Consider the following 17,682-nt stretch of genomic DNA (forward strand, 5'->3'; position numbering starts at 1 on the left):
CTCTTACTCTGCTGCGGTGTGGATCCTTTTACTTTGCCGCTGAGCAGACCGACGGAGCAGAGGAGGATCAACGGGACCAACGCGGATATCCTAATTCCGGCCACTTTGAATAAAGACAACCCTCTCCCCCCCACCCCCATGAAGAAGAGAATTAAAAATAGTGCTTAAGTAATTAAGAGTTCTTTAATGAAGTTGTTTAGTCTAACTGCATACATCTTCTTCCTCTTCTGCGCAATCCCAGTGGCAGGATAAAATCGCCACAGTATGTTTCGTTGTAAATTATTTCCCCTAATTTTTTTTTCTTACAAAGAATCAGTGATTTTGTGGAAATGCTTCATGTGACTCTTGAGATTTTGCCTCTGCTTCGTCTCCTTACCGCATAATTCACATTTGAATGGACTCTCACCAGTGTGTGATCGGTAGTGGATCTAACAACGAAATACTTTCTTTAATAAACCCTAATCAGGGTTCTTGAGGGGTTGAATAGGTCTTAAGCGCAGGAAATCTCAAAGAAATTTCAATTTTTGTTGAAAAAAAAAAGATTAACTTACCTTCAGATAGGATTTATCCTTAAAATGCTTCCCGCAGTACTCACAGGGAAAGGGTTTATCATCTGAATGGCATTTCAGGTGGAACTTAAGAGCTGTCTTCTGCTTGTATGCCCTGTTGCAATCTGCGAAGGTGCATTTGTACATTTTTTCATCACTGTGAATTTTCAGGTGTTCCTTCAGGTTCGACATTTGGCGGAAGCCCTTCCCGCACACGTCACAAATGCGATCTTTTCCCATGGTATGTATCTCCAGGTGCTTCCGGTATGATGATCGCAACGTGAATGTCTTTGAACAAAATTTACATTGCCACACCTGCACGGGTTTTGCCGTCAACCTCTCTTCTTCCTCCTTCTTAATTTCATCACTGTGTAGCTTTTTTATATGATCACGCAGATGGAATTGTGTTGGGAAATTCTCAAAGCAGAAACGACACCTACACTCCCGGGGAGCATTTGTCAAATGACACGACAAATGCACCATTAGGGCTTCTCTTGTCAGGTACTTTTTGCCACATTTGTTGCACGCAAAGAGACTCTCACTTTCTCTGTAGTCCGAATCCTTTACATCCCTCAAGGGTTTCTTTGGCTTCATCCGAATTCTCTTTTTGCGCATCTCCGGATTTTCTTCATCCTTTACTAAATTTGTCATTTTTTCGGGGAAAAAGACAGAGAATCCTCCATCATGCTTCTCATCTGTATTTTCTTCCTCGTGAAGATCATCAAATGAATCCTTTTCTTCTTTTATTTCAAGTGACAGGACTGAATTGACGGAATTACATTCATCTGGATTTTCAATCAAATCCTCTTCTTCTAATAAATCCTTAAATTGGAAAACAAAATATTCAATTTTCTTTTGAAATTAAAATTGAAAATAAAAAATCACCTCAAGAGCGGATTCAGGAGTTTCTTCTGGGACTTCACGGACGCTTCCTGTTTCCTTAAACAAATTCACAGCTTGAAAAATCAGGGAATCTGTGGGAGTCCTGTTTAGATGGCTGAACTTCCGGACATATTCATTTTTCACCCGATTAACATCACAGTTACCCATGAAGAACATCGTTACAAAGAAAATTCGTTCCTTCACCGTATAAACACTTAATTTATCGCTCATTTTTCTAAATTCTAATATTTCTTCCTCTATTAATTCTAAAAGAAAATTCGCTTGTTGAAAAATAACATCAAACTTAACCCAAATCAGGGTGATGTATAAACCTCTAAACATGTATGAAATTGAAAGGTTTCCATTTAAATTGTGTAGCCATGGAAATTTTTTTTTAATGATTTTTCATAAATTTTCCTGGTTTAGACAATTAGGAAACAAAAGATTGTAGCTAGATTTAGCTAATTTAATTAGAGGTTTCATTAATTTTATGAAAATGCTTCATGTGACTCTTGAGATTTTGCTTCTGCTTCGTTTCCTTCCCACAGATTTCGCATTTGTATGGACTCTCACCTGTGTGTGATCGGTAGTGGATCTATAAAATAATTATGTATAAAGTTCTAAGAATCAATTTAAAAAAGAATCAAAAATTAAGGATTAACCTTGAGGTATGACCTATCCCGGAAGCATTTCCCACAGTGCTCACAGGAGAAGGGCTTCTCATCTGTGTGGCATAATCCGTGGAGTTTGAGGGAATTCATATCTCTGTAGGCTCTATCGCAGTCAGGAAAGGTACATTTGTAGGGTCTTTCACCGGTGTGGATTTTTATGTGCCTAATTAGTGGTGCCAACTTCTTGAATGCCTTCCCGCAGGTGTCGCAAATGTAGTCGCGCTTATCAGAATGACTCACCAAGTGTTTCCGGTATAGGCTACCCAATGTGAAGGTTTTAGGACAAAATTCACAAGCAATTGGAAGTTTCTGTGATTTAGGCGCCTTCTCACATTTCCCCTTAATCTTCTTCTCGGATATTTTCACATCATCCCCATGCTTCTCACGCAAATGATTGCGATACTGGATGGTTGACAAGAAGGTCTCAGAACAGTACGTGCATGTATCTGGGTCCTGTTGCAAATGTCGCGAAAGATGAAGACGTAAACCTTTCTTTGTTGCATACTTCTGATTGCACCGACTACAGGCCATTTGTCCATCTGCAATTGTATAATCTGAGGGTTTTAGTGGAACTTTAACGGGTGGTGGTTTCCTCCTAGCACGTTGCCTTCGCTCCTTTAGCGAATTCCCTGAATCCTTTTCACCTTTGCCCTCTGATGGGAAGTATATGCAGAACCCTTTGGTCTCTACTGAGGCATTCTCATGGAGATTCTCTTCAGCTTCCTCATTTTCATCATATTCTTGGGTCTGTTCAACTTTTATGTTTGCAAGGAATGCTTCGCCGGACTCAACATCCATATCAGATGCTTCCTGTTGGAGTTTTTTTTTTTTTGAAAAATATTTAATTTATGCTCTTTTATTTTTATTTATAAAAAAAATCTTTACCTTCTCAACTTTTGTAACCACATAATCAGGGATTTCCTTCACACTTCCTGTTTCCTCAAATAAATTTACAATTTCAAATATGACACTGTCTGCAGGAGCATCATCCAGTACTCCGTATTCCTGGATGAAATTCCTTTTAACACATTTAACATCACTGTCATTCCTATAGAAGGTCTTCACGAGGAATATTCTTTCGTTCAGCGTGTAGAGATTTAGATTATTTCGCATTTTCCCCCCCAATAATTCCTTAATTATTTTAATAGAAATAATACATTCATGAAGTGTCAAAACAAACCCAGCATGCTTGACTCACCAAGAGGAGTTTATTCATTTTCGGTGATAGTCAAAAAAAAAAAAGAAAAATTTTAACACAAATCTCAAAAACATTGAAAAAAAAAAAAACAAATTACAGCGTTTATTTTACACTAAACGCTGTGAAATTAAAAATAAATAAAAAATACGCTGTATGTATTTTCTTTTATTTCTTTTCATTGAGAATATGTTTTATATAACACGTTTTTCTAATCATCAGCAATTTCCCTATTGTTCCAGAAATGAAGCTTTTATTTATTTTTTCATTCCTTTAATCCTTTAGTAGATTTACCATCCCAATTGTTGATCTTGTGGAAGTGCTTCATGTGACTCTTGAGATTTTGCTTTTGCTTCGTAGTTTTCCCGCAGAGTTCACAGGAGTAGGGATTCTCACCTGTATGTTGTCGGTAATGAATCTAAAAATACAATTAAAAAAAAACATTTTCCGTTAATAACTCACTCCAAATTAGGTTAAAGTTGGAATTTTTTTTAATACCTTTCTTGTTGATTGATCTTTAAAGCTTTTCCCACAAATCTCACATTGATACGGTTTCTCCCCCGTGTGCCTTCTTTGGTGCACAATGAAGCTAGTCTTCTCGCGGAAACTTTGACCACAGTCCTTGTAGTCACATTTAAAGGGTCTTTCACCCGTGTGCACGGTAATATGCCTCCGTAGGTGAGTTAATGTTGCAAATCCCCTTCCACAGTACTCACAAACGGCTAAACTCTCGTGCGTATGCATCACCTTCACGTGAATATCGAGGGCACTCCTTTTGGCGCATATTCTCCCACAGTAGGAGCACGTTCGATCCTCAATTGGGGTTTTCGTGAATCCCTTTACAATCTTACTGTGTTCCTCGGGATGATCTACCCTCACGTGGTTGCGTCGTTGATTAATATTCGGGAATACACGGCAGCAGAATTTGCATATTATTGGATTCTCATACTCAGGCTCATCATTTGCATGAACCTCTTTCACATGCCGTCGCAATTGGTACTTTGAGGGAATCATTTTTTTGCAGAATTTACATTGATATTGTGGTAAATCCTTTTCTTTTGCCCCTTGTCTGGATTCTCTAATAACATCCTCCGCGGTAATCTTCTTATTTGATATTTTCTGCTGTGTTGTATCCTGTTCTACCGTCGTTGCCACTTGCTGTTCATCATCCTGTGTTTGCTGCGATTCTTCAGCGGTTTTCTGTGCTTTGTGCATTTCCTTACTTCGAGCAAATTCCTCCGGATGGACTTCTCTGTAGTGCAGCCTTCGACGGTGTTTCCCACTAAAAACCATCCCGCAGAATTTACAGGGTGTTGGATTCTTGTAGACCCTCGGCACGGGTAGGGGTTTATCATTTGCATGAACAGCCTTAACGTGACGTCGTAGTTGGTATCGCGAAGGGATCATCTTATGGCAGAACCTACAAAGTCTCGGTCGAGGTATTATCTTCTCTGTTGCACCGGATTTTTTTTTGGTATTTGTATACGGCGGTTTGTAGTCCACATCATCAGCCAGATGGTCTTCCTCGTCGAAATCAGAATCATTGGGATCATCAACGTCCATTTCCGCATCATCATCTGCTTCTTCTGCCTCATCATGAGGTTCTTCTTTTGTCTCAATTTCTTTACTTTTTGTTTGTGCTTTAAATTCAGGTTCAAAGACAATATCCTCAATTTTTGTCACAAGTTTCTGTTTTCGACTCCTACGACCATCACTGCTGTCAAGCGCGCGAAATGGATCAACCAAATCCAACCAATTTGGTTCCTCAACTTTAATGGTATCCAAGAAAATTTCATTCTCCACCCTAGCACCATCAGCCTATAAGAAAAAAAAAGATAATTTAATTAATAAAAACAAATGATTTTGCTTTATTTTAACATTTACCAATTCTGTCTTGACGGAAGAAGCATTCACGTCTTCCAATGGAACATCACTGATGTTCCCTGTTTTCTCGAACAAACTTATAACATCGTTTATAATTTGATCACTTGGGATGTCTTCAATCTCTCCAAATTCCAACAAATAGTTCGTTTTCACGCTGTTCACATCGTTGTCGTTCTTGTAGAATGTCTTCACGAAGAATATTCTCTCCTTCAAGGGATACAAGCCCAAATATTCTCTCATTTTTGCAATGTAAAAATGTATATTGTGCTCGTCAACAAAACTCTGGCATTCACTGAAAAGTCAAAAGTGAAACCTTTCAAATTCCCCCGAAAAATGATTCTACAGAAAATGTTAAGGAAAAACAAGATTTTTTTTTTAAATTTTTATTATAATATTTTTATTTCTTATTCTTAATCCATATTATGAATGTGCTTCATGTGACTCTTGAGATTTTGCTTTTGTTTCGTCGTCTTGCCGCATAATTCACATTTATACGGACTTTCACCAGTATGCTGCCGATAATGAACCTTAAAAAATAATTTTAAAAAAATTATTAAAAATTTATTAACCCATTTTGTTAAAAGGCATGAGAAGTTCGAGGAAATAAGAGAACATAACTCATCTCAATGAGGAAGGAAATGTAGTATTAAATTATTGGAAAACTTACCCTCAATGTACTTTTATCGGTGAAACCCTTTCCACAGTATTCACAGGCATAGGGTCTTTCACCTGTGTGACACCTTTTGTGGATACTCAGACAATTTTGATTCCTAAAGACTCGCTCACATTTTGGATAGTCGCATTTATACGGCTTTTCACCTGTATGAATTAGCATGTGCTTTGACATACTGAACGCTGTCCTAAAACCCTTTCCGCATACATCACAAATTGCTTCCTTTTTGTCTGTATGCATTGCAATATGTCGCTCATAGGATCTCTTTCCTTTCCACTCTTTCGGGCAGTACGGACACTTTCGCGGAGCTTTATTTGCCTTTCTTTCCTTGGCCTTTTTGAGTTCTTCCGCATGCTCTGTCCTCACGTGAATGCGGAGTTTGTACTTTGATGGGAGAATAAGTTTGCAGTGTGTGCATGTTTTGGGATTTTTTGGCAGTTCATCTGTTGTAGCATTGTCAACATCAGCAACCTTCTTCTTTTTCTTATTCCTTGTTGGCTTCTTGAATTTCAACTCAAAGACTTCCTCTTTAACATCGGACATTGGCGCTTCTTCTGCATCTTCTCCGTGTTCATTACTCTCAATTTTAATTTGTGACGTAGTTTCATTGCTGTCTAACGTGTTAAAGGGATCTTCTTCGTTGGTATCTTCTTCAACAACCTCCACTTTTATATTTGCCAGTAAATCCGAATCTTCCTCAAGGTGATGGTTGCTTGAATTCTGGAAGAAAATTCAATTTTTTCAGACGATACAGAGAAATAGGTTACCGGAAGTAAAAAACTCGCATTCATAGCCTATTATAAAATGTAAAAATAATAAATTTTAATATTTACCTCATCACATTTGAAGTTCTTGATGAGAAATTCGGGAACTTCGCTGATGTTCCCTGTTTTTTCGAACAAGCTTATTGCATCGTATATAATTTGATCACTCGGGATGTCCTTAATTTCACCGAATTCCAACAAATAGTTTGTTTTCACGCAATTAACATCACTGTCGTTCTTGTAGAATGTCTTTACGAAGAATATTCTCTCGTTTAGTGAATATAAACCCAAGAAATCTCTCATTTTTTTATGTAATTTCTGTGTGGTTGTCAACAAATTGTTTTCTTAAAACTTAAACCAAGAAACCTTTTAAATTCCCCAGTTTATTATGCTTGAGCGAGATAGCACGTTGATTTGCGAACAATCCATCTCGCTCTTACATCGAAAATGTCGCCATGAATGTTCGAAATTATTAGAGATTTCTTTGACTGTTTCCGGTATCCATCTTTTCTGTCCGTTTCGCCAGGCAACGTGGACTGTGTTTTCAGTTTTCATGCTAAAAGTGAGTATTTTTGGGGAAATTTATAGTGGAAATTCACCGGAAATTCTTTCTGAACTCCTAGACGTCCCTGTGTGCGTGAAAAATTCACAAATTTCTGTTAAAACTGGCCGGAAAATGCATTTGAAATCTGTACCGAAAGTTCATGTTTACTTCTACGGGCATTTTTCTGGGAAAATTTCCAATAAATCTCAGTTTTTACCACACAGGATGTTAAGAGTTATGAGGAATAAACATTGGGATGAGCTGAATGATGGGATTTTGGGGAAAAACATTGTTATTTGGATATTTTGTAGACCAAACTAACCTCACTTTTTATTTCTTCTTCCTCTGTGCACAGGATGATCGGAAATAAGGTTATCAAGCCCGGCGGGAGTGAACCCGATGAATTTGAAAAGTCCATCGGACAGGCTCTCCTTGAATTGGAGGCGAATCCCGAGTTGAAGCCACAGCTGAGGGATTTGCACATAACGCGTGCCCGTGAAATTGATTGCGACAGCAAGAAGGTAAGGAGGAAGAATGTTCCGGAAGTGCCCGAGAAAATATGTAAATTGATTTTTCACTAAATACCTGGGATTTTCTTCTTTTTTTTGTTTATTCCAATAGGCTATTGTCGTGTACATCCCAATGCCCAAGCAAAAGGCTTTCCAGAAAATCCAAACGCGTCTGGTGCGTGAATTGGAGAAGAAGTTCTCCGGGAAGCAAGTGGTATTCATTGGGGAACGCAAAATCCTCCCTAAGCCCCAACGTAAAGCAAGAAATCCCCTTAAACAAAAGCGACCACGTTCCCGGACACTCACGGCCGTCTACGATGCCATCCTCGAGGATCTCGTCTTTCCGGCTGAAATTGTGGGTAAACGAGTTCGCGTTAAGTTGGATGGGTCTCAGCTCATTAAGGTGCATCTAGATAAAAATCAGCAGACCACCATTGAGCACAAGGTGAGTTTATTCGTGTCTCTCTCCATATATCCTTTCCCCGCTCTCGTGTTATTCGCATTTCGTACAAAATCTACCCCAAGAAATGTGAACGTCAAAAAGAGCGGAAAGAAATTCTCCTTTCCCGGAAATTCAATTGACTCACCGGAAACGAAAAAAAAAGTGAGCCAATTTTCTTGGGTGGAGGACAAAAAAAAAACATTTATTTGCAAAAGAGGATGTCTAATGATCTATTTATTTATCTTTTCTCTACAGGTTGATACATTCACATCCGTGTACAAGAAGCTGACTGGTCGGGATGTGACCTTTGAGTTCCCGGAACCGTATTTGTAAAAGATGAGAAGAAATAAATGGAAATTCCTGCAGGAAGTTTCCTAAAAATAATGAAATTTGATTTTTTTTCTTCACTGCTTTCAACAATTTTATTTATTTTTTTTATAATTAAAAAAACGCTTCAAATGATAAAGAATTTATTAAAATAATCCATTTTTCTTTTTCAATTAAGAAAGCCAATCGGCAATATCTAAATCCTCAACAACATCAAGGGGCCCTGCCGCAGACGTTGAAGGCTCTTCTTCAACGTTGTCTTCCTTTTTGATGAATTTCTTCCCTTTCTCTTCTTTAGTGATTTTAATTTTCTTAGGTATAGGCTTCTCAAGCTCTAGCTCTTCTTCGTCATCTTCACTATCCGATGGTAGGAGATCCATTGAACCTCCTGCTTTTACATTCATCTCCTGCGGTGTTCTCTTCTTGAGCTTGGGCAGGTGGAAATCGGCAATTTCATCGGTGTTGTTGGCTTCCCGACGCTTCTTCAGGTCATTCGTCTTCACCCAATTTGTGTAGAATGTCAGCAGGGGTATACCATTATTCTCCATCTGTGTCTCCCAACTCTGTATGAGTGCAGCATCGCGAAGGGAGAAATTTATCTTCATCCGTTCCGCTTCTATTATGCGGGAGTTGTCAATGATTAGGTCAAGGAGTTGCTTCAATTTTCTACTTGTCGCCGCCACTTGGCACGTCTTAAGGTACTGCTTCAGATTCACTATTGCCGGAACCACGAGATCCGGGAAGGTTAAGCTGTACGATTCAGCAGCAAGGTATTCCAGTGCAGTGGAGAAGATATTCTCAGTGACCTGAGTGCGGAAGGAGAGTTCCTCCAGCTGTGGTCGCGTACAACGGAGGATGCACGTGAATGGCATGGCATTGAGGGAGATTTGTGTGTGCTTCTTGTTGAATGTTGCAGATTGAAGGATTTCCAGGACAAATGGTAAGACGGGGATGAAGATCCGGGTGCTCTTTGTGAGATTTATCAGGACGCGGATGCAGTGGAAGCGTAGGGGAAACCACTGAGCTGTTGGGATGAGCTTTATCACACCCTGAATTATTGTTACGAGCGGATAGATTAGGGCACTCAGCTCGGTATTCACCGTTGCACCCAAAACATCCCCCCAGAGCTTTAGAGCATTCACAAATTGCCAATTGTAGACAGCTTGGTAGCTCTCTTTGCGCTTGAGTGTCACAGCATTTCGCAGATGAATGGCAAGTTGCCGGATGTAGAGGAAGGCATGCTGGTATGAGCACTCAGTGTCCAGGGTGAACATCTCAGCAAGGGAGCGACGCATAAAATTAATCCCCGGAAGTGTTGTTGGGGAGACAAAACGTGCATTCCGGACGAATGACAAGTACATCACTTTGAGGACAGTGCTGAGGAATTGCTGCTGTTGCGCCCGTGTCAGCTTGATGATGCACAAAAAGGCGAGAACGCGAACAGTCTCCTCGGGAGAGGTTGCCCACAGTGCTACCAAGCGCTTCAGAACGGACTTTGATGCTCCATGAACAGCCACAACAGCCGGCACCATTTGATGCAGATGCTTAAGCAGGACCGTTAAAATATCCGTTGAGGAGACATTCTCGAGAATATGCGTGAGATCCGTCACGTAGCTCCTCATGGGTGTACGTACTTTTGTCCATTTCTTCACTTTGTGCAAATCTTTAATGTTCTTCCGTTCTGTTAGCCCAAGGAAGCGCCATACAGCTGAATGGAGGTGCAGAACACACAGCTGAATGACACCATTGAATACCCCGCTACCTTTGACGTGATACTCCGATGAGGATTTCACATCCGGTGATATACTCCTGAGGGCAGAATTAAAGGCCTGAATGACTTTTCGGATTGTTTCCGCTGAAACACGATCCTCCCTTAGTTTTACTTCGAAGCCTTTCAGCATCTTGAGCGTGATGACGCCTTTTTCATCGTTCTCATCTTCCCTATCCTCCTCCCCCTCTGGTGCAGCATCATCATCCTCAAAGTCACTCTCATCACTCGCCACTTGAAACTTTCCTTCCATTGCAGTGCTCCCTTCATCTTCATCTGATTCCGCTGCAGCATCATCTCCCGTCATTCTTTCATCATCCGACAGGATGTCATCAGCATTGAAATTCAGGAGATCTTTATCATTATCCTGAAGGTATTTGTAGAATTCGGGATCAATTTCTTTTAGTTTCTTCATTGATTCAATGTCATCCTGCACATTCTCATCATCCCCGGAATCGCTTTCTTCCTGATTTGCCTTCTTCACCCTTACAAGCTTTCCGGGTTTCTCCTCATCACCCGAAGAATTTTCCATTGTCTCAAGAAAACTATCCAAATCCATTTTAGCTGAAGAAGTCGTCTTCTTGGTCTTCTTCTTGACAATTTTCTTGGTTCCCTTGGATTTCATTTTACTTTTCACTTTCCTGTAAACAAGGAGAAAATTTGTAAGGTTATGTTTACAATTTAACCGTGGAAATTTTTGTATTTTCAATAATTGAATGCCATTAAAAAGTTCCCAATTGTTTATTTATTACTTTCAATAGTAAACAATCAATTAATGCACTTACATTGATTTTTATTGTCTCTAAAATTGAAGAAAAATCACAGAAATTGCAAAAATCTCTCGCACAAACACAGAAGAAGAAGAAGAAAAGCACATGTGAATTTTCCATGTTTCATCAATGTATCTTTTTTTATATTTCTTCATAATGTTTTTTTTTTTATAAATTTAAACACAACAGATTTTTTTTAACAGACAATTAAAAAAAAATACTATAAATCAAAATTGAAGACATTGGAGTAATCTCTGTATGTCGCCCAATCTGCATTGAAGTTGAAAACACGCAAATTGCGATCTGTGACAACAAAGAGCTGTGAAGCATCGCTGGCTATGTCATACACAGGTGATCCGTAGGAATTCATTTGCGATGGGTAGTACATTTGGACGAATCTTCGTGTTACACGGAGATCGTACAAATTCACTCTACCGTGATACTTCATGCCACAGAGTACCCCAAAGTGATCATCGTAGTCGAGGCAGTAGACGGATGAGTCGTACGGGTCCTCATAGATGTGGGCATCGCTGTTGCTGCGAATGTCAAAAACTCTGAAGGTTGAATCAAAATTAGCCGTTAGAAGGGTATTGGGGTCACGCCAGAGTATATGGTAGACAGCGTGTGATGTTGAATTGAGCTCTTGTACTGTTCCCGTTTCAATGTCAATGAGTTTGAGGGCACAATTTGCATCCCTGTAGCGTCCGGCTGCGATGCGTTCACCAACAGGGCTAATTTTGACACATTTAAATGCCTGCTTGAGATCATGAACATTCTCAAGGAGTATCATGTCGAGCTCCACTTCCTTCCGCCACAATCGGGCTGTTTGATTTGTTGTTGTGATAAAGATGGATTCACGGAAATCCACCGAATTGAGGTATTCCTTGACAGAGGCAATTTTTTGACTGAGAAAATTTATCCCAGAACAGTATTCGGGATCGAACAGAAGGATTGTCCCGCACATTGTGCCCGCTAGCATGGTATCGCCAATCTTTGTGAAGGCTGTAATGTCAGGATCTCGCGTACTTCCGTACGACATGTCAGGGAAGCGCTTCAGTGAATCCTTCCTGCGTCTCCGATGGGCTCTCACTTGCCCTCCGTGTGTCATATAGAGCCAATTCTTTTCAAGATGAATGTGTGAGGCGTAGGGAATACGATGGGGAAAATACATTGTCTCCTCGTAGCGCCCCTTTATCCAATTTTTATGCAACTTCCACCGACGATGATAGGAAATATCATCGTCATGTGTGCGCAGGAAGTGCTGTGAATCCTTCTTCCGGTGGCATGTCATAAGGACGTCTACAAATAATCAAAAATATTTCATTTTCTACCTAATTATTCCCAGGAAACTGGAGAAATTATCCAGATACTTTACCCAAAGTCATCGATAGGAAAAAGTATCGATCCACAAGAGCAGCCAGACGTTCACAAACAAGAGATACATTGTCCAAATCCTCAACATTCACAAATTTGAGGATGCAGATGAGAATATCATCGGGGAGATCCACCAGATTCAACATTAAAATTAATTTACAAACTAACTTTATCACCAAAAGAAAAATTATATCATCTTGAAAAAGAATTTGAGGTTATGGAGAGTCACGAGAACCAAAACAAATTGTGTTTCAACCATACCCGTGAAACATTGAATGTTTCATCAAAAGGATTATTTTATTGCAAAATTTTAATTTAAAAATAAAAAATGGAAAATTTGTGGTTTTATTTTTTTTTATTTTGCTTTTCACAGTAATAATACATAATTACTGTGGACGACTACCGCGTCCAAAGCCACCACGCTGAAAGAAAAAAAAACAAAATAAATTCATAAAGAAAACAAGTAAAGAATTAAGTTGTAAACTTACGAATTCCACATCTCCAGCACCGGGTCCAACGTCGCCCTTCTTGTCGGGGCCAGAACCAGCAGGGGCACGACGATAGGAAGATCTGTCTTCCTGGGGCTTAGATCCCTCTGATCGTGGAGCAGTTGTTGGGCGAGGACGTGCAGTTTCTGTCCGGATATTTCGCTTGAGCGTCGACGGGACAATTTCCGGTGGCAAATGGAGGTATGTCCGGAGATATTCAATCCCTTTATTTGTGAGGTACCTAAAAAGACGTTGTCAATGTTAGCTTTACTACACCCACAATGGAGATAAATTCACCAACTTACCAGTAAAAGTGCCTCCAGGCAAATTGTTCCTTCACAAAGCCACGGGATTCGAGGGACTGCATTGTCTTGATAACATGCAAATTGGGGATGTTCTCGAGTTCCGGATGTTTGGGGGCGTTGAAGTCCTTTTTAGCCACCATAACGCCCTCCTTGAACAAGTACTCGTAGATGGTCACCCGATGCTGCTTAGGCATAAACATTTTGGGGCCTAGAAATAACAAAATTCCCAAAATTTTTAGATTTATTTATCACCATAACCACACTTTTGCATAAAGTTTTGACAGCAGTTTTCAATGTGAATTTCATTTCCACTTTTTTGGAGTTTTCCTCAACACTTTCACTGAAAACTCCACATATATGTTTTGCAGAAAACTTCCCAGGATACATTTTCAATGAATTTATGCAGCTTTTGTGGGAAAAACACTTACTTTTTGAGGAAAACTCTGACCCAAGTCCACGTTTTCTTACGACGAAAAGAGAAAAGAAGGAGAAGCCGATGTTTCAATGGGAGAAACATTCATAATGTGAAACATAGGTTGCGTGAAAAAAAATGCCAGAGTTTCTTGCGTATTATTGCGCGCAATTTTTTCTCGAGTTCAGTTTATTACTCCTGCGACTTCTGCGGAAAAGCGTGAAAAACTGTGCAAATAAGTGAAAACTCCAAGCTAAACATAAAGCAGAGTGTCAAAGGAAATTCGTGAAGAAAAGGGCCCACAAATTCTTACGCAATTCAGGTAAAAAACAGCTTTTATTTATTCCTTGAGAAAAAAAAAAGATCCATTTTGGTAAAAAAGGACGCCAAAAGGAAAACTACATAAATGTACATAACTACAGCCAGTAATAAGCATCATTATCAACATCACTTGTAGTCACTAATCTGCTTTGTAAGTCATCTGAGTCTTCCTCTTCCGCGGATTCATTTCCTCCTTCATCTTCGGAACTCCTTGACTTGTATTCCCTATAGCTGGAGGATGGCTTCTTCTCCTCACTCTCCTCTGATGATGTGCTGTTGTCTTCCTCAGAATCATCCTCCGTTTGCCTTAAATTTTGTTTCTCCTCAACTTCTCCGGATTCATCGTCATCTTCTTCTTCATCATCTTCATCGTATTCCTCGACATTCTTCACTTTCTCCTCCTCTTGGGGCTTAACATTCGTGGCTGGGACACTTATTTCGCCATCATAGATTTTTATCTGAATGGCCTGTCTCTCAGGGTTATTCCCTGGATGATGGTAGATCATTGTTTCATACCCAAAGGATCCCACATTCTTCCGGGGTTTCATCAGTGAGGCTAAGCGTGGGGAAAAAGTTGGTGCTAGAGAACGTGTTGGCTGGGGTGCTGGCAGGCCTGTGAAGGGGCTGTAGAACCCATAGTTGACTCTTGTGTGTAGATTCGATACGGGAGTTGCTTGTGTAGCTGGTAATGGGGTTTGCACGTAAGGGAGATTCGTAAGTGGGCTGAAGAATCCATAGGGGAACTTTACTTCTGCGTTTGGTCTCCTTCGACAATTTCTGCATTTTCCGTAACTTCGTATCTATGATTGGAATAGATGTCTTTTGGTTTATCACCTACATCCTCATCTTCATCTTCATGTTCTACATTCCGTGGTAGCTTCTTCTTCTTTTCTTCTACATAATCATCATCAGTGTTATTATCATAGTCATCCTCATAGTCCGTAGATTCATCAGGATGTTCTTCAGCATCATCATTTTGTTGCTCTTCTTTAACTGCTTGATGATCGTCACTTTCATCGGCTATATCTTCGGGATTTTCTTCATCAACATCATCATCCGAACGATTGATCTTTGTGTAGTCTTCCTTCACACCTTCATCGTATTCTTCCTGCTTGTCATCTTCTTGGGGCTCTTGCACATCACTATTTGATTCAGTTTTAATCTCTTCATGATCCTGATGCTCTTCATTGTGATGATTATCTGTCAAATCTTCATTTTTTACATCTTCCACGGCCGGTTGGTGATCTTGACTATCAGGATTGTGATCATCACTACTCTCTTCATCTTCAGCATCTTGATAGTTCTCAACTTGATTTTCTTCTTCAGCCACAACAATTGGTTTTTCCTTCAAATCACTTTCTGCATTTTCCACATTGTCACTGATGGCATCTTTGCTTGTCTCTTCAACTTTCAATGCATCATTCAACTCAATCGTGCTTTTATTCTCTTCTACCTTGGTTTCTTCATTTAATTCATCTTTTACATCATCGGCATTACTGTTGGAATCCTTGTGGTCTGTATAGCCAAAAGCTTCGTGCTTCTCATACCCGTAATCATCACCATCTTTATTGTGGAAACTTTCAAAGTGCGCATATCCTTTTTTGCCATCATCCTTCATATTTTTTATATAACCCATCTCTGAGTCGGAGTCCTTACTACCAACATGCAGGTAGAGGGGTTCACTGACTTTCAATGCACTTCCATGGGCTAAACTGGTAATCCAAGAGTACACCACAAAATGTCCAATAAAACACCAAAAGAATTTATCACCCCACATCCTTTTTTTTGTCTTTACTCAACTGAGTTTTTCGATAAAACTGTATGAAAAAAACTTAATCTTTGTTTCTATTTTTTTTTTTAAACTTTCTTTGTATTAGGATTCTGTGGGGAATTTAACTACAAAATCTTCAACCGAAAGGAAAGAAAGTTGCACGAGAAATGGTGACAATTGTCTCAGAATGACTTGGTTTATAGGGGGACAAAAAAAGCTGTATCCCCTGCCCTACTACTACCAATATTGAGGTAAGAGCCCCATTCCTTCCCAATAACATATACATATATATTTTTCTTAAAAAGCTCCATGGGTGGGATTATTTTTTTTTCTTGTCAATTGGCCACACGATACAGATGCAAGTTCACCACCGAAAAGTCCAAATTGAATAATTATGCTGTCGCCATATCGTGGTGCGATCACCACAATTACACGGCGAAAGTATATCGAAATATATAGCACGTATACGTGGTGCGGTTTAAAGTGTTTGAATAGGCAATGTTCCAGAACTGTGATCACTTTTGGCATACAAAAGTATTTTAATATGTATGTGGAAAAGCCATATACATTGTTTGTATAAATTGTTAAAGCAGAAATAAAAAAAAAACTCAAAAGGAATAAAATATAGTGTGAGATGCAATTTTCATGGGGGGAATTTTATATTATGAAATCTCTTCATGAAAAGTGCAAATCATTTGATCAGTCTGAGAAAAATTATTGCATTTATTGGCTTTTCGATGAGGCAATCTCTCCATTATATATGTACGGCATGTGGCTAATTTCATGTATGGCTATGTAAATTTCTCAGTTATATGTACCTCTAAATAGTTGAAATAAAATCTTTTTTTTTCTTTAAAAAATTACACGAGAAAATTTCAAAAATGAGATTTTCGAACGTTCGAAAATTATAAATTCCCTCTCTCTGTAGCCACTGAAGAAGGCTTCGAACGCAGTCAAAAGCTCTTGAAAACGTGAGTTTTTCTGTGTGAGAAACCCCCATTTAATCGACGAAAAAAACCCGGAAAATCTTTATTGTTAGAAAATACAATGTTTAAACGATAAATTAAATATCAAACGTTTGAATTGCACTAACAATTTTGCTCTTGTTTCGGTTGCAAAAATCGTTATTCGTTAACTCTATAAACTGTAACTTTTGTCATCCTTTTTTTAAATTAATTTTCCCGACTTTGCGATTTTTTATTAAATTAATTTGCGTTTTAGTTTGCTCTCACAAATATTTTTTACCGTTGAACACCCCCTAAGAATAGATTTCTGGCTACGCTCCTGGGGTATTAAAAAAAAGAAGCCTTATTAGAATTTTTAACCCTTTAACTTTAACCTATTATTTAATTATTTAATATTAAAAATTGGGATGTCATCCGCACTGATGATTCCCCCATTTTTTATCAATTCTATTATTTTATTCTTTGAATATTTAACTTGATTAAAAAAAAACACCTGAAGTAATCTATAAGAAAAAAAATAAGGAGAAGGAGGAGGGAGGTATAAAAATCAACTTATCGTCATTTCTTAAGTCATATGTTTGTCTCTCTGCCTATGGTGCTATTTGGTGGTCAATTTTCCACCTTTTTCATCATCCTTGAGTGATTTTGTAGGGCAAGAAAAAAAAGAATTTGTAAAAATTCGGCATGAGAAGCGAAAGAGTTTGTAAAGCAAGCAAGGGAAGCAGAACTAAAGGCTCCATCACCTGTGCAAATAAATTGCCAAATGTTTCTTTTCGTTTCCTTCTCGGTGGTATCACCCCGAAAAAAGAGTCATGACAACAATTTGGCCCCATTTCACGAGGACAATGAACTGGAAATATTTTTCTCATGCAAATTTTCATGTATGTAATATCTATATAGTTATATATTTTTCCACAGCTTTCAGTTACATTATAACACAAAAAAAAATTGCAATGCTTTTGAATTGCACAACTCTCTTCTCTCTTTTGATAGCAAAAAAAATATAGCTATGAAGGGTCTCCAAAGTGAAAATAAGATGTTTAGCATCAAAATTTATGGTTTCTTCGTT

The 17,682-nt window shown here is 38.9% G+C and overlaps 9 protein-coding genes across 10 annotated transcripts in view; 2 read left to right on the forward strand and 7 right to left on the reverse strand.

The window, feature by feature from the left end:
* Positions 1–164: 164 nt before the first annotated feature.
* LOC129794415 (zinc finger protein 420-like) lies at positions 165–5,468 on the reverse strand. The gene is made up of 8 exons (XM_055835166.1): positions 5,181–5,468; positions 3,795–5,114; positions 3,568–3,714; positions 2,987–3,289; positions 2,093–2,911; positions 1,434–2,025; positions 552–1,370; positions 165–428 (listed from the first exon to the last, which is right to left on the reverse strand). Exons 1-6 carry the CDS (start codon positions 5,418–5,420, stop codon positions 1,897–1,899), a joined length of 2,958 nt encoding a protein of 985 aa, XP_055691141.1. The 5' UTR covers positions 5,421–5,468; the 3' UTR covers positions 165–428; positions 552–1,370; positions 1,434–1,896.
* LOC129794414 (zinc finger protein 624-like) lies at positions 463–1,607 on the reverse strand. The gene is made up of 3 exons (XM_055835165.1): positions 1,434–1,607; positions 552–1,370; positions 463–489 (listed from the first exon to the last, which is right to left on the reverse strand). Exons 1-3 carry the CDS (start codon positions 1,605–1,607, stop codon positions 463–465), a joined length of 1,020 nt encoding a protein of 339 aa, XP_055691140.1.
* Positions 5,469–5,547: 79 nt separating the features above from the next.
* LOC129794592 (zinc finger protein 253-like) lies at positions 5,548–6,973 on the reverse strand. Its single transcript, XM_055835382.1, has 3 exons — positions 6,687–6,973; positions 5,848–6,573; positions 5,548–5,707 (listed from the first exon to the last, which is right to left on the reverse strand). The coding sequence occupies exons 1-3, from the start codon at positions 6,918–6,920 to the stop codon at positions 5,591–5,593; spliced, it is 1,077 nt and encodes a 358-aa protein (XP_055691357.1). The 5' UTR covers positions 6,921–6,973; the 3' UTR covers positions 5,548–5,590.
* A 104-nt stretch (positions 6,974–7,077) lies between these two features.
* Positions 7,078–8,501, forward strand: LOC129794598 (40S ribosomal protein S7). Its single transcript, XM_055835389.1, has 4 exons — positions 7,078–7,179; positions 7,517–7,682; positions 7,783–8,115; positions 8,368–8,501. Exons 2-4 carry the CDS (start codon positions 7,518–7,520, stop codon positions 8,443–8,445), a joined length of 576 nt encoding a protein of 191 aa, XP_055691364.1. The 5' UTR covers positions 7,078–7,179; position 7,517; the 3' UTR covers positions 8,446–8,501.
* Positions 8,502–8,565: 64 nt separating this feature from the next.
* LOC129794580 (nucleolar complex protein 2 homolog) lies at positions 8,566–11,095 on the reverse strand. The gene is made up of 2 exons (XM_055835361.1): positions 10,993–11,095; positions 8,566–10,848 (listed from the first exon to the last, which is right to left on the reverse strand). Coding segments are annotated over exons 1-2 (2,238 nt in total). The 5' UTR covers positions 10,995–11,095; the 3' UTR covers positions 8,566–8,612.
* On the reverse strand, positions 11,086–12,606 carry LOC129794590 (F-box/WD repeat-containing protein 4). The gene is made up of 2 exons (XM_055835380.1): positions 12,353–12,606; positions 11,086–12,276 (listed from the first exon to the last, which is right to left on the reverse strand). Exons 1-2 carry the CDS (start codon positions 12,495–12,497, stop codon positions 11,198–11,200), a joined length of 1,224 nt encoding a protein of 407 aa, XP_055691355.1. The 5' UTR covers positions 12,498–12,606; the 3' UTR covers positions 11,086–11,197.
* Positions 12,607–12,687: 81 nt separating this feature from the next.
* On the reverse strand, positions 12,688–13,663 carry LOC129794601 (40S ribosomal protein S10b-like). Its single transcript, XM_055835391.1, has 4 exons — positions 13,573–13,663; positions 13,145–13,352; positions 12,840–13,080; positions 12,688–12,773 (listed from the first exon to the last, which is right to left on the reverse strand). Exons 2-4 carry the CDS (start codon positions 13,342–13,344, stop codon positions 12,738–12,740), a joined length of 477 nt encoding a protein of 158 aa, XP_055691366.1. The 5' UTR covers positions 13,345–13,352; positions 13,573–13,663; the 3' UTR covers positions 12,688–12,737.
* Positions 13,664–13,682: 19 nt separating this feature from the next.
* Positions 13,683–17,682, forward strand: part of LOC129794585 (trace amine-associated receptor 1) — a 115,371-nt gene continuing 111,371 nt past the window's right edge. Inside the window, exons 1-2 of one of the 2 annotated variants that reach the window (XM_055835371.1) lie at positions 13,683–13,878; positions 15,755–15,899. The gene's annotated coding sequence lies outside the window, so the exon portion shown is untranslated. The remainder of the gene's footprint in view (positions 13,879–15,754; positions 15,900–17,682) is intronic. The other variant, XM_055835372.1, reaches the window with a different exon arrangement.
* LOC129794416 (protein starmaker-like) lies at positions 13,973–15,495 on the reverse strand. The gene is made up of 2 exons (XM_055835167.1): positions 14,627–15,495; positions 13,973–14,522 (listed from the first exon to the last, which is right to left on the reverse strand). The coding sequence occupies exons 1-2, from the start codon at positions 15,493–15,495 to the stop codon at positions 13,973–13,975; spliced, it is 1,419 nt and encodes a 472-aa protein (XP_055691142.1).

Source organism: Lutzomyia longipalpis, chromosome 4, assembly GCF_024334085.1.
Source record: "Lutzomyia longipalpis isolate SR_M1_2022 chromosome 4, ASM2433408v1".
Taxonomy (NCBI): domain Eukaryota; kingdom Metazoa; phylum Arthropoda; class Insecta; order Diptera; family Psychodidae; genus Lutzomyia; species Lutzomyia longipalpis.

Bases quoted from the DNA above. Each gene is read 5' to 3' on its own strand.
- LOC129794414 (XM_055835165.1), bottom strand. From the start codon at position 1,607: ATGTTCTTCATGGGTAACTGTGATGTTAATCGGGTGAAAAATGAATAT. The intron at 1,371-1,433 runs GTGATTTTTTAT...TTCCAATTTAAG, and splicing joins CTCCTGAATCCGCTCTTGAG to GATTTATTAGAAGAAGAGGA. The intron at 490-551 runs GTAAGTTAATCT...CCTGCGCTTAAG, and splicing joins AGGATAAATCCTATCTGAAG to ACCTATTCAACCCCTCAAGA.
- LOC129794415 (XM_055835166.1), bottom strand. From the start codon at position 5,420: ATGAGAGAATATTTGGGCTTGTATCCCTTGAAGGAGAGAATATTCTTC. The intron at 3,715-3,794 runs GTATTAAAAAAA...TTGTATTTTTAG, and splicing joins AAGATCAATCAACAAGAAAG to ATTCATTACCGACAACATAC. The intron at 3,290-3,567 runs GAATGAAAAAAT...TGGTGAGTCAAG, and splicing joins AATCTACTAAAGGATTAAAG to CATGCTGGGTTTGTTTTGAC.
- LOC129794592 (XM_055835382.1), bottom strand. From the start codon at position 6,920: ATGAGAGATTTCTTGGGTTTATATTCACTAAACGAGAGAATATTCTTC. The intron at 6,574-6,686 runs GTAAATATTAAA...ATTTTCTTCCAG, and splicing joins AGAACTTCAAATGTGATGAG to AATTCAAGCAACCATCACCT. The intron at 5,708-5,847 runs GTAAGTTTTCCA...TTATTTTTTAAG, and splicing joins CCGATAAAAGTACATTGAGG to GTTCATTATCGGCAGCATAC.
- LOC129794598 (XM_055835389.1), top strand. From the start codon at position 7,518: ATGATCGGAAATAAGGTTATCAAGCCCGGCGGGAGTGAACCCGATGAA. The intron at 7,683-7,782 runs GTAAGGAGGAAG...TTATTCCAATAG, and splicing joins TTGATTGCGACAGCAAGAAG to GCTATTGTCGTGTACATCCC. The intron at 8,116-8,367 runs GTGAGTTTATTC...TTTTCTCTACAG, and splicing joins AGACCACCATTGAGCACAAG to GTTGATACATTCACATCCGT.
- LOC129794590 (XM_055835380.1), bottom strand. From the start codon at position 12,497: ATGTTGAATCTGGTGGATCTCCCCGATGATATTCTCATCTGCATCCTC. The intron at 12,277-12,352 runs GTAAAGTATCTG...GATTATTTGTAG, and splicing joins TTTCCTATCGATGACTTTGG to ACGTCCTTATGACATGCCAC.
- LOC129794601 (XM_055835391.1), bottom strand. From the start codon at position 13,344: ATGTTTATGCCTAAGCAGCATCGGGTGACCATCTACGAGTACTTGTTC. The intron at 13,081-13,144 runs GTAAGTTGGTGA...ACGTCTTTTTAG, and splicing joins GCCTGGAGGCACTTTTACTG to GTACCTCACAAATAAAGGGA. The intron at 12,774-12,839 runs GTAAGTTTACAA...TTTTTCTTTCAG, and splicing joins GTGCTGGAGATGTGGAATTC to CGTGGTGGCTTTGGACGCGG.
- LOC129794416 (XM_055835167.1), bottom strand. From the start codon at position 15,495: ATGAAGGATGATGGCAAAAAAGGATATGCGCACTTTGAAAGTTTCCAC. The intron at 14,523-14,626 runs GTAAAGTTCCCC...TCTACACACAAG, and splicing joins GAAGGAGACCAAACGCAGAA to AGTCAACTATGGGTTCTACA.